The sequence below is a fragment of the Conger conger genome, chromosome 9 (assembly GCF_963514075.1).
Source record: "Conger conger chromosome 9, fConCon1.1, whole genome shotgun sequence".
Taxonomy (NCBI): domain Eukaryota; kingdom Metazoa; phylum Chordata; class Actinopteri; order Anguilliformes; family Congridae; genus Conger; species Conger conger.
Window position 1 is genome coordinate 26,086,648 of NC_083768.1, and position 14,740 is coordinate 26,101,387.

General features: G+C 39.1%; 1 protein-coding gene across 1 annotated transcript in view; it reads right to left on the reverse strand.

Moving 5' to 3' along the window:
- Positions 1-14,740, reverse strand: part of klhl14 (kelch-like family member 14) — a 53,280-nt gene that overhangs the window by 20,255 nt on the left and 18,285 nt on the right. Inside the window, exon 2 of the mRNA XM_061256236.1 lies at positions 5,932-6,053. Coding sequence (XP_061112220.1) covers positions 5,932-6,053 — 122 coding nt within the window. The remainder of the gene's footprint in view (positions 1-5,931; positions 6,054-14,740) is intronic.

Sequence of the window (14,740 nt, forward strand, 5' to 3'; positions counted from 1 at the left end):
GTAATTTGTCCCAATAATTACCAATGCTGTCTTGGAATAGGGGGAATTGAATGGCATTGTTGCAATATAGTTCAGTGTCTGTTGAAATTGCACCATAGTGAGATATGGTGCCAGATTCATGCTGGAAGGTTTGGCTTTATTTAATTTCTTCGGATGTTAAACAGACTACATGAGTTTGACACAATCCCACTGACCCATTTGCCAATGGTACGGTGAGAATGGAGCATATGTACCTTCAGAAGTTTGAGATGGCTCTCACCGAGGCATCTATCCTCAGGTTCTTTCTAGAGAATGCCTATTTCAATATAATTATTCAGAAGCAACTGGAGGTTATTTTTGCAAAGCTAATAAGCAAACCAAAGTGAGACTGCAGAGGAGGCCACTGCAACTACAGTTCTATGACCTAGAGATTGCACCGTATTATGGACTCTGTTATGGACTGTGGAATAAATATAATCTGAAGAACAATTTAAAACGATGTGGTGTACATGCAGTGGAGGCCATAGTAACTTCAAGCATAAAAAAGGATGCTACAAATCCTAAGAGGTTAAAGCACGACAGATGTGTTACAGGCAATAGGGCAAGTCCATAGAAAAGGTCCATGGAAAACAACATAATTATGACAAGAGAGAGTCATCATCCCCTGTGGAGTGAGATCAACAATGATGGAGAAACATCATCTTAGCCATCAAAGCATGCAACATACCAAAGCAAAAAACTATTGACCAGAAACAACTTAAAGTATTGAGTGATGATTAAAATGTGTCGTAACTACATTAATATATAGCCAAATACAAAGGACCTGATCTTCACTTCTGAAACTTAAATGATTTTTTATGCACTTTCAGCTACACAGGACTTAAGTACATCAGAGATACAGTATGTGTATTCTCATTTCAGATATGCACCCACTTAACGCTGAAATGGGTAGCCCATGCTGAGGTGCAATGAATATAATTAAATCGTCCCAACGCACGCCCACAGATGGAAAATATGAATTTGCCTGGTGTTCCCATTCCATTGCTTTTTTCTTTTATAAAACCCATTATTCAGTGCTACAAGGCATGGGTAACTTTAATTATAAAATACTCGACAGTATATATACTGCCCTTGAAAATTATTCATACCCTTGATAAAGATGAGCAAAGAAGGCTGTATAAAATACACAAAGGATGTAATGAGCTATAATTGTATCCTCATAAACATGGTAAATATTATATTTTATCCTAATATATTGCTCAGAGGAAAATATTTTGTTTAATAAGTGGTATTCTTTTTCCAAAAAAAGTCACAATTATGGTCATATACAGTATAAATCGGTAATTTATATGCTTCATGTACTAAAGCTGTGCTTATGAATTCTAGGTGCTTCTCTTTGGCCTCTCACTGGCCCCAATGTGCATGCATTGATGCTGTGAAACTCCCTCGCAGCTGCAAGCATTGAACATCCAGGAGAACTTCAATGGTTAGCGCCTGCTGTTGGAAACGGGGAAGTAAGCTTTGTGCCTTAGTCATTGACAGAGGAGAGACGGGGAACAAGAGGTCCAGGATGTCATTTGCCTACATAAATGCCCCAAAAATGTTGTTCTCCCCATAGAAGAAGGTGTGTCCGTCTATACAGTTGTGGGAGGTCATTCACACAGAGATGTCAGCCAAGCAGGCAGAGATCTGCATGGTGATCTGAGTATCAGGAGGGAAGGAAAGAAAGAGTTGTGTGTCATCAGAATATGAGTGGTAAGAAAAGCCATGGGAAGAGAAAACAGAACCAAGAGATATGGTACACAGAGAGAAGAGGAGGGGACCAAGAACTAAGCCTTGCGGGACACCAGTGCGTAAAAAATAAAAAATATCTAGTTGTTTTTATTCATGGCCGAGCTTCATCATCTGTGTGAAGTATAGTAGGCAGAATTGTGTATCATTGAGCCTATGGCATGTGCAAAGGTGTCGTGAGCCCGGACCCCGTGCCGAGCTCAGACCTCACCTTCCCACGAGCAGTACCCCACGAGGAGGTGTCTCGGGGACGAACTCTCTTTTCCTTTAAGTACTTTCAAACGTCCTGGAGAACTGGTAAGTTCTACTGAACTTCCAGCCCAGTCTCGAAGTGAAGTGGTGTGATGCAACGCTGTTATATGATCTCCTGTATTCACTGTATTCCTCTAAAAGACCCTTTCTCAGATATGATTAGAGTCAGATATACTTTATTATAATCAAAAGAATAGAGTTATACAGCTCACAGGTTAAATATCATCTTTCAGTTTGCTAATCACATACATTGCTTTATATTCTTTCAACCGTATACCGGTGCCTTTACGTGATTCACATAAGGTTCATATAACCCCTTTGTTTTTCTAATTCACCTTTCCACCAGATGTTAATGTCAAGATACACCCTTCAAATATCCATCCTCATTGGCCTTTACCTTATCCTATAGCTCCCCCTTCTGGGAGATAAACGTAACTATTCCTAGAATATTATGGGCACGAATACTACTTTTTTCCTACATTATATAGTATCTTACTGAAAAATAAAAGACATAAAAATGAAAGGAAACTTATAACGTTGAACTTCTATGTGCTACTTTTCCTACTTTTACAAGTAATATAGATTATAATTACCACTCAAGCTTGATTATAGTTGTTCTGCGTTGCTCTTTCCTCAACAGCCCGTAGATATCTTGTTAAGCGAAATTCTAAGAGGCTTTTCTAACGTCTAAAAGCTCACTCCTTATATATCCTTCAGCTTGTATAAAAGTGTACTTGTTTTGGTAAGACATTCATCCCGAAATATCCCCATTATACCGAGTGGGAAAACACTATCTCTTATGCAACTTTTTTAATGAGCCTATTCATCACTGTTATCTGTCTCACTGTCATAGTCTCTCCTTGACTCTCTCCACACTTTGACTTCATACAAGCCAGCAGTAAGTGCCTTCCACCATCTCAATACACTCTTCAGGTGCTCTTTCTTGTGGCGCCTTAAGGAATCTACAAAGGACATCCAATTAATAGCCGAGTGTAATTCATCACCCAACTCCTCATACTCTTTCATTTCCCAATCGTCCACATTGTTTTCCTCATCGCTTTGCTTTAACCAGGCCTTATGCTCCTCCCCTGTAGGAGCAAGCCCACACTTCTCAACCAAGAATGTTATTATATATTCATGTTACGCATGGCCTCAGTCAGACCTTTAGCCTTGCTCCTTAGTACCCTAAATCTAAGTCCTCCGACTTCAGACTCCTCTGCTGACAAGTAGGGCTGCTCATTATCTCTGACCACATATTTTTCCTCTTACGGGCGTTCTTACTACCACCCCAATGGCGTGTGCGAGGGGTTAACAATGCATTCCTGCCTAACTCCTCTTCTGTCAATCTCTCATCAGGCGGGCCTAGGGCCGGGTCCTCGACAAAGGCATAAAAAAAAGCCATATGTACACAAAAGACACCGCACTTTCGTTCAGTGTCGCCACTCGATCGACTAGGGGTGAGCGAGTACTGCATTACTCGTAGTTGTTTCCATATTCTTTAAACCAATTACATTTTCACCTGAAGCAAAACTACTACAGTTTTGCACTCTGTTATGCAGGAAAATCTTTATTAAATCTGTATCTGGTTAATATTAACATTCATTAAAACCCCAAACCGTCTATATAAAACAATGTGTGTACGTGAGTGAAAAGTTTTGCAAGAAACACATTTTGCTGAGTCGCCTGCCCATTTGTATCAGAACCACTATCCTCATTGACGACACTCCTGTCAAGATCCTCGGACCGCTAACTCTCACGGCAATCTGTGACAGAGGCAATACACCTCATTCAATACACAGGGCTCGCATGGATTATTGATACGTTTCAAAATAAGTAAGGTCGGAACAAAACTGGGCCATACCTTGCTATCGGGTGACGTCTATCCGTCACCCACACTATAGTACATTTAGCCTAAAATAGCCAGCTAGGCTATCAACCACCACCTAAGTTTACAATAAACAGGCTATTTCAATTCAGCTACTTCACCATTTTAGGGGCTAAAACTGTATTCATTGACATGATCATTAAAACACTGTACAAGTACAAAGTGCCGCCATTCATACTGCTTGGGGCGTTATGGGTTTATTCATCGCAGTAATCCTGCTTTGTGAAATACCACTAGTTCAGATTGCTAGCTAGTTAGCTACAGCAGATACAGTAGCTAAAATGCTATATATGCATGTAGCATCAACAGCAATAAGCCAACAGGGTCCACCAAGATAAGCATTTAACGTTGTAGTACACGACTGTTAGATTAACAAACATGAGTAGTTAAACGTATGTGAAGAATGGATAGACATTAAGGATTTTCAGCTGTCCTCACACATTAAAGTGTGTTCAGACCACTTCAGATCACAGGTAACCTAATCAGTAGCTAGCTAGCTACATTAAAATTACAGCAATCTAGAAACTCCACCGCTAGCAAAATCACACCGAACTTCAACAAACTAATGAAGCTGACGGCAATCGCCCACATGTGTCACAGCTACATTCAGCGCAATCCCAGTACCTAGCTGCCTGGTTATTAAACACATTTAAAAGTGAATAACTAAATAACAAGAATCACCACCATAAAAACCAAAATTGACAAAATGCTAAATAATGTAGCTAAAATAATATCCATCCACAAAATCTTGACCACATCTTCCGTCCTTACAATTAACTTTTTAACTAATTAACTTACATTCATGTCTAAAGTTAGCTCTGTACCGTAAATTAGCTTGTTTGATGCACATGGCTGTGTGTTTACAAAGGTCACGTCTTCCCCATTGGCAGCCATTTCTGTTCACAGCGCACTACCTTTTCAAATTGTGAGAGAAAAAAGTTAGAATATGTTCTCTAATGTTTGTGATCTTGAATGCACCCCTGATCACACGATGACAAGTTACTAGTTAAGTAGTTATATCCTTACTCTACGATGGGAACAAGTTCACACAACAGCCTCTTGACACGCACAAAAGAGAACTGAGGAAAATAATAGCAGGCAGTTTTTACTGATCTAAGGTGGAGGAACCAGGGAGGAACTGGCCTGTAACAAAACAGTGTCAACTTTATGTTACGCATTCATCACTGATGTACAGCTACTGCAGCCAATGTAAAAAAAATAATAAATAAAGCAGGCCAATCATCTGATCAGGGATAATGAATCCAATTACTCGTACAACATTTGTATTCAGAAAAAAGTAAATACTTGTTCATTTGCAGTTACACGTGTATAAAGTTCAAAGATGGTAGACTTCTAATGAATTTCATTATGATTAGACTCATGCAGCCCAAGGCTGATATCATAGTATGTTAATTCATTTATTATGCCACAATCCAATGACCTGAAATTCCTTGCAGAGCTCCGTGTGTGCTTTCAGGGTCTGGCTCATCTCAGTGATGCTGTTTCACTGTTCCAGAACCTGCCACTGTGGAGACCCCTGATGTGTCACAGGATCATAACTTCTATTACATTTGTATTCATTTTTACGAAGACATGATTTCAAAATGGATTATATGTGCAAGGTCCCTTTAAGAGAGATCCTGCGTCCATGTTAATGTCCTTCCATTTAGGCCACACCCATCCCTGTTCATTGGTGTGCTCAGTCTTTATAAGGCAAATCCTAATTGGCATTAGGATGGTTTGATTGAATCTGAAAACTTGTTTGGTTTAAATGACAATTACAAAATTATGGTCTTAATCTAGTTTAATTTAGATGTCTTTAATTGACTCCCACTGTAAGCCTCTACATTAAAAGTATATCACAATCTGAATATAAACCTATATTACCACATCACTAAAATAATGAACTATTTCCCCATTTAGAATCCATTTTCCATCATTAGAGACAAGTGTGCCAAGGCTCTGCTTCTTCAGCTGTTATGGTTCTTATAAAAGGAGACATAGACCAAGAGCAAGGTACTTACTTGTGAGGATCTTCCAGGTCTTCTTTTCATCATCATAGTATTGCACCAAATTACTTGGAAGGCGATCTGGTCCAGGGGGCAGGCCACCAACCAGCAACAACATTCTTTTATTGGAACGGATTCTGGAAAGTGTGAATAGGTTAAATATTACACTCCCATAGTCTTATTTCTGGGTCTATCTAACATTGTAGCATGTTTACAGTTTCAGTTGAATTGACCCATTGACCCTTTATCACACTACATTGTGTACAGTATGTTTTGGTCTTGAATTGCTGAAGGCTGTAAGCTGTAAGCTTACCCTGAATTTAATATGAATGTAAAGAGAATGGTTACATTAATTCAAATAACTCAATACTTTACTCTACTCAAATAATAAGAGTAATCTCTATTCAACCAAATGCAGCCACTTTTCTGAGAAAATGTACAGTAAGACAACAACAAGAATTGCAGATTTCAGATTCACTTAAAAGGAGCATAAGGCATGGTATGCAAATTTGGAAGTTTGGCCCTGTTTTAAACGGCGTGTGAGCTTCTGTCCAAAAAACAGCTCCTTCGCTGTCTCCAACTTTATAACACACAGTTTTAATACAATTAACAAAATCTACAAACATACATAATCATAAATAATCACATTTTCATAGTAATTCCATCATACTGGATTTATATAGTATTTTAGGGATTTTGTGTTTTGTCTCTACACTTGTGGCATGACTCATTGTTTGAGGCATGACTCCTTCCTTCTGTACAAGCAGAAAGGGGATCAAAAAGGGCAGCATAATCGAAAGCCAGACCATATAGAGAAGCTGCAAAACCTCAGATGGTCATCCCCTCCATGAGACCAAGCGCTTGTAACTTCAGGGTGAGTAAGGTCTATGAACAAAATCTATGGACAATGCTAAACAAGACCAGGCGAGCCTGGTTTAGCTGGACCCTGATGTAGCTAAGGGGGAGTATGTGTGGCAGAAAATATGCCTGTCAGTGCAGAAGTGGAACTGGAGCCTAGACCCTCTCTCGCTTTGTTGGTTACAGAGATTTCCTTCATTAAAGTATTTCCATCTCAATGGACTACTTGTATTACTACAGAAGATGTAGTCACACCCACACCTAGGGTGAGGATCCATAGGCCCCGATTCAAAATGATCAACAGATGGCCCAGCAGCAAGGTAGCACTTTAGTGCCAGGGTGTTTAATGTGCTTACCCACAAGTAGATTGGTGCAGACACAGTGTGGATTTGATTCTCTCAAATCCACACTCTCGTTTGGAAAACCCAAGCCCCTTTTGTGTTGTTAGCTCCTCCCCCATTAGGAAAAGAAAATTTCTTCAATCTTCCACTTTCTCGATTCTCAGTACGTGCCCCTGTGGCTTACATTGTTGCTCTGCGTTTATTTGTCTATACAATGATCATTCATGTTTAGGTACCCAGTGCGCATACTCTGGTGCCAAAAGCCCCATAGTCCAACATGGCTGCCTCCATGAATTCGCTTCTCACACCATTGAGCAGCTCCCATAGGAATCCATGTGACCGGGAAGCGGCGGCTGTCTCCAGTTATGTATACACTCAGGATTAGGTTTTTTTTAATTTTTTTAAAATTATTGCTCTTCTGCTGCTGTAGCCTATCCACTTAGGGTTTTTACACGTTGTGCGTTCGAAGATGCTCTTTAGCATACCATTGTTGTAATATGTGGTAATTTATGTTACTGTCAACTTCCTGTCAGCTTTGACCAGTCTGGCCCTTCTCCTCTGACCTCTCTCATTAACAAGGCACTTTTGCCTGCAGAATTACTGCTCATTGGATGTCTTTTGTTTTTCGCACCATTCTCTGCAAACTCTAGACACTGTTGCGTGTGAAAATCCCAGGAGATCAGCAGTTTCTGAGATACTCAAACAACTCTGTCAACATTCAATAGTCAAAGTCACTTAAATCACATATATTTGTTCTGAAAAACAGCTGAACCTCTTGACCATGTCTGCATGCTTTTATACATTTAATTGTTTCCACATTGGCTGATTAAATATTTACTTAATCATTTTTTTCTTTTTGGAACATCACCATTTTTCTTTGTATCACCATTGTAAGACAACAAGCAGAGGTACCTAGTATTTGCCCAACCTAGGTGGCAGCTAGCCAATTAAGCTACCCTGTTTAACTGAGAAAGTTGCAGCTACCCAGGTAACATGGTATACAAACTAGCGCCGTCACCCAGTGCAAGGAACCTCGGCGTGGTGATGGACAGCAGACTGTCCCTTTCCGAGAACATTTCGGCGGTGACCCGGTCTTGCAGGTTCTTCCTATACAACATACGGAGAATCCGCCCCTTTCTCACCCCCTACTCGACCCAGCTCCTGGTCCAAGCGATGGTTCTGTCCCGCCTGGACTACTGCAATTCCCTCTTGGCTGGCCTCCCAGCGTCCGCCATCAGACCCCTCCAACTCATCCAGAATGCAGCAGCTCGTCTGGTCTTCAACCTTCCCAAATACTCACACGTCACCCCCCTGCTTACTTCCCTCCACTGGCTGCCTGTCATGGCTCGCATCAAATTCAAAACATTGGTGCTAGCCTTCCAAGCAGTTAAAGGGTCTTCCCCAGCTTATCTGCAAAAAATCATCAGACCCTACACCCCTGCCAGACCTCTTCGTTCAGCCTCCACAGGCCGCTTGGCACCTCCCCCTCTCAGAACCTCCACCTCACGCTCACGACTACTGTCTGTTCTGGCTCCACCGTGGTGGAACGAACTCCCCGTTGAGGTCAGAACTATAGAATCTCTCCCCACCTTCAAGCGCAAGCTGAAGACGCACCTATTCAAGCAGCACCTCTCCCCATCCCTCCCTACCTCCCTGTGAACCTTAATTGTTGTCTCTGTGACTTGCTTTGTGTATCGGTATTTTTAGTTGGCTAGGTAAGCAGTGTTTGGATAGTTAACTTTGGTGACTTTTGCTCTGTTTGTTTGTTTGTTCAAAAAAAAAAATGGCCCTTGTCCTTATCTTTGTTGTACAGGTAGCAGTTGAAATTGTACTTACCTCTAGGGTCTTTCAGCGAACTTATCCCTGGTTATGGGTATGCACTTTGTTGTACGTCGCTCTGGATAAGAGCGTCTGCCAAATGCCAATAATGTAATGTAATGTAATGTAATGTAGCAAACTACAGAAGATAACAATTTGCTAATGTTATATTAAATGCGTTAACAGATAAAACCTAATAAGCAAACAAGCTAGCTAGCTAAGGTTTGCAACAGCAAACTCAATACCTAGCACATATTTCCACTTGTATTTGTAAACCAAGCTACCGGTTTGCTACTGGAAAAAACGGGCAGCTTTTCATAAAGAGAAGTATTGTATAGTATGTGCAGAGTTCAAATGAATACCGCTATTTAATTTTAACTGAGACGCTGATCGTTTTTTACAGCAATCTTCACTGTTCTATCAATTGCTTGCTTTCTCCCAGCTAGCATGGACTTCAAGTGTAAGCCGACTCAGCAAAGCAGTTTGCTCTGCCAACTTGTTACAGCTTTCTTATCTTCGTATTTACTGCATAAGCCATCTCGCGAATGCACGTTTTAACAAGGGATGTCAGTCACTTAATAATAGAAAACCCGTTCCCTGCCCAGTCCCAACAGGTCGGATAAATACAGACAAACACTCTATGCCTAACTCTTTGTCTAATTTTTCCTAGTTTAATTGCAGATAGTACAGGTGCAAAGTAAGGTGTAAGGTGCAAGGTTCAAAGGAGATGGACTTAGTGCCAGGCTTACTTAGTGGTAGGCCTCTCGTCACTTTATGTTTGGATTGGGTGTAATGTGCAGCGCAATGGTGTGTGTCCAGATGATGCAGTTAGTTGCAACAGAAATTCTGATGATTTCAAACACATTTGATATTATTGGTGACGATCCAAACAGATCATGTATGTAGTCTGAAATATGTATTCACAGTCAGCTAGATTAGATGGCTAGCTAGCTACCTTGCCAGGTACTAGCTGGCTAGCTAGCTAGCTAGCGTAGTTGACTTAAATCAACTTAGGACTGTAGTTATTTTTCTTAATTTGTCACCTTTTTAGATTGGCATAGGACTAATGTGATCATCCTTTGGGGGCCCCCTCAAAGCTCCCTGTCTATGGAGGTTTCCGGGTATACACTGCACAACCTGCCCATCGGATGTTTATAAAATTGATATTACCAGTCTAAAATTTGTTGCAATGTTTGCAGCAATTTTGTTTTGGAACTGCTGGGACACTAGCATATGGAACACTGCAGAGGCTTTCTGCTCCAGAACACAGGCATTGAATGGGTTAAGCACATTTTCAGTATCCTACTACAAAAATCCTGTCTATTAGGCTAGTGCGTGTTTTAATTTGTTTTCCATTGCATGATAATTCACACACTATATTTCTGTCATCAGACACATATTAACAGATAGCCATTATCCCATTGGGCAGTTTTGTCATTACTGTGATTGTCTAGTTTGCATCAATATTATGACCATCCGTGTTTATTTGTGTCCCTGTGTGTAACGACAGGAAGGTGTAAGCACATTGCACAGTTGCCTGTAGGCACATTATTAGCCTAATATTATGGCGTTAAAATAGCGATGAATCTGTGACATGACTTGAAACCAGGTTTTGGTTGGTTAGAACATAAACACATTCAGCTGCATCAAAATAGCAATATGCTGAGAATGATCATGACTATACCTCATTTAAAGACCAATCCGCCCAAATAGGCAGTTTGACAGTGAAGGTCCTGGATGGAAAAAGTACATTAATTATTTAAATTACTTCTCAAAATTCATTTCTATGCCAAGTCGGCATGATTTAAGTATACATAGACCGGAGACATCCCCCAGAGGGTCCGAAATATGGAAGACTGAATTTTCCGACAGTTTTTACAGTTTCAAAAAAATTGCGGGAAGCAATACTTTTGCTAATGTTATATCAAAATGCTGAGCATAGCTTAGCCGCGAAAGCCATCATATTGGTAGTGCTTATTTTCTGGATAAAGATCATGGTAAGAGTGTTAAAGAATATTCCCGTAAACCTATAAATGAAAAAAACTAGTTTATTGATAAAAGGTATCGAATGTGAGAACTGTTATTCCTTATATTATCTTATAATTGCTGTGGAGCTTTTCAAATGTTAATTGTTGGCGCAAACTACTTTGGGTAAATGGAAACAAACTTTAATTCAATTTTTGGTTACATTTTTTGGACGAACCACCCCTTTAAGAATAGTATCTTTTTGTTTCTATTGAATCATTATTCATTAAAGTAGAATAGGCCTAAAATATAGGCCAGCACTGTACTTAATACTACAGTACTTCTTATTCTTACTGTTTTTGTTCATCTTTATCAAAACTGTAAATATTTTTGGAGAACACTCTAAATAAGTTACAAATAACTTATAAAATAAAAATATACCTAATCTAATACTCTTAAATGGATTGTTTCTATTTGTCAGCTTGTATTTCAGCCATCATGTATTCCATGGGTGAGTTTTTGTAAATTGTTGCTTTAATATGAGTGTGCATTTGACAAACATTGTAATGGATCATTTTTCATCAACAAGAGCAAAACTAATATTACACAAGAAAGAAACATTTAAAAATCTAAAGCTATTATCAGACATCACTAAAGAGAAGGAAGACCCCTTCAAGACACACCCTGACGCAAATAGTTGAAAATTGAATTTACTCAAGTATCTAGAGCTGGTCCAAAGCAAGAGTAAATAATTGTACGATGGCCATGAACAAGACTTTTTCATAGACAGAAGTAAAGCCTATTTATGAATAATTACATCATGATGATGCATGTTGACATGCATGAATGCTATATTCTTTCACATAGTCACTTGCAGAGCACTCCATTAGTTTAGCAAAATACCACTTCAATACCAATCCACAACCAGTCACTGCTATCTGCTCTTTCAAACAATATCTTAAATCCCCTCAACACACATGCACACACACACACACACACACACACACACACAAACACAGGTAGACACAAATAATAATGAAATGGAAAAAGTTAACAAATATTTCCTGAATGTGTTTTTTTATATTACCAGGAAAATTCAATTTGATTGACAGCAATCAAAACTACAGTAACAGGCATTGGCAATTAAGTAAAATTTAGTTGTGCATGCATTAATCCTCCCTGATCTGACAGATAAGTTTTGTTTACTTATCAAGGGTAGGGTATCACTTGATGATTTGAAGATACTTGTTTTTAGTTGGCCTTTCCCATTTCTGGCACAAAAGAGGATGAGCTTTGGACCAAATTTCAAGAAATATTCTACCCAAGACAATACTTTCTAAAACCATTCACTCTGAAGCAGGGGACAAGATTGCCCTCTGTTGGAAGAAAAGGGAGAAAAATGTGGTTTGGAAAATCGGGCAGTAAGTTTGGAGTGGTTGTTTGAATCTGATACTTCTCTTACTTCAAATGTTTTCTATGCTTTTCTATGCCCAAAAAAATGTTTGATGGGTACATTTGGATTTTTCTCCTTCTCTTTCTTGTGATTTACTTAAATATATTTTACCTTTATTCAAGGAATTAACATTAAATTAACAGTAAACATATAAAATATAGAATAGATTTAATAAAAGCGTTAGTAATGATAAAGACAATATATTGCTGAAGATCATGATACCAATGTGGCTTACTGGACTATCCTCATACATCAGTCAGTATCAGTATGAATGTTGCCTGGACCAAACTGCTACCTCCTCCTATGTCCTGTCCTGTAGAATAATATTATGACAAAATTGGTGACATGTTAGTTGCTAATGCATTCATTAAGGTGAAACTGTACTGAGGATATTGCTTTTACTAGTCGTTTCATCATGCATACCTCTTTCTCTGCTGGTCAGGAAAGACAAGGGGAAAATGGAGCAACGCATCATTCACTGCGCACCATGCACACAGGAGCATAGTCAGTCTTGGGAATGAGGGATGCTGAGAGGCAACATTTTTCTGTCAACAGAGTCCGTTCGGAGGCGTGTGCTGAGCAATGTTTCTCAAGGTGCAACCATTTAGGAATAGGGAAGGGTGCCCTCAGCCCTCCAAAAACAATTCACGATTAAAAAAACAAAAACAAAACACACACACATTTTCTGTCTGAAGGTAAGGGGCAGAGGCTCAAGATAGACAAGGTCTATCTGTGCACATGCCTGCCAGTTAACCATTTTGGGGGATATGGAGGAATACTTTGTATCAATGCCCTGCTGATAGATCCATCCCACCCAGTATTAGCCTCCTGGCAGAGACAGCAAGCTTTTGGTCTAAAGTGTCTAGTAAGGTGTCTGATATGGCACTTCATATCCATTGCAGCAGTCTTCTTATTATAATATGCTATTTTATTTCTTAGAGAAAACATGTTTTGCTGCACTGAATAGACTGGTTTAACAAAACACTGTACCCGCATATGGAGTCTGATTCATGATCACAAGCTACCGGGATTCTTATACCTATAGTGGTGAAAATATAAAAAATATGAAATTATTTAAAAAAAGATCAATGAGTTGAATACATCATTTGAGCTATTGACAAAATGACATTGAAAATGATTCAGTGAGAGGCTACCTCCAAATGCAATGTGAGAAATTTTTTTAAATCTAGAACTCCAGTGGTACCCCACACTGCGCTCACAGGCAAAGTCCTCAGTCTGCTGCACCTCCATTAATATGCATGGCTTCACTAATGATCCTGAACACACCAGAATGATGTGGTTTGGAGACACTGCTGCAAACACATTCCAACATGACATGCTAGACTAAATATGGTGCCTGAGTGGCTGTCCGTTTTTCCTTTAATGTCTCTTTTTTGTGGACATTTACATTTTTAAATTATAAAAATTATATAAAGAAAGCATTACACTGTGGAGTAACATTTTTACCATATACACCTAGGTCACATGTAAATCATTAATATTTCCTTGAATATGATTTTGTAAACGTAATTCAGTTGAAATCAACTACAAGTCTCTTCAATCTTGCTGAATGGTCTCTTAAATCCATGAGATATTAACACCCCCGCAAAGATGAGAGGTGACATCTTATAAGAGGAAAGACCAATTACAATCAGTTTGGTGTAATCAAACATATTTTGTGTTAAATAAATGCAATATTTGAGAAAATTCTTAAAATCAAAAGAACAAACGATATGCAGCTAGTGCAGTGTACACTGGATACAAGTAGGTTTTTTGTCATTTTCACCAAAATCATGTTCACAGCTCACTGTCAATTAAAGGATAGATGAACCAATGGTAAGAAATGTCAAATAGGTTATGTACATAACCAATGTGCCATTTGCTTTATCTTATTTTTTTGTATTCTTTCTGTACTTTTCTTAAATTCTGAATTGCAAGGTTGCAGAATCCACTTTGCTGGTAGTGGCAGTACATGGATGTGTTTCAGTAAGCATACTTGTGTCCTTCAAACTTGTATTCTAGACAGTGAGCTTTTCCCAAGTGTAGCCATGTATTCGACTGGTGTAACTGAGATGCTACCGCCATTTTATTGACATAGTCAGCTCAAGAATGACAAAAAGTTCATTAATAAACTTTAGTGTGGTTGTTTCAGCAGTTGCTTCTGAAGAATTAGCAATTTTACCAGTGTAACCATTACAACCTTTTTGGATTGTGTAAACTATGAAATAGTGAACAAATATTGCTTTTTCTACACCTTCAAAATATCCAGAAAAAAATCACCCAAATGTTGTCACAGTCATTGATTGGTGTATGGAAATGGCAGACAACTTCCAGAAAGAGTTTTACCCCGCTGAAAAAACAGCTCAAGCTAGGTTTTGAAACAGCTGGT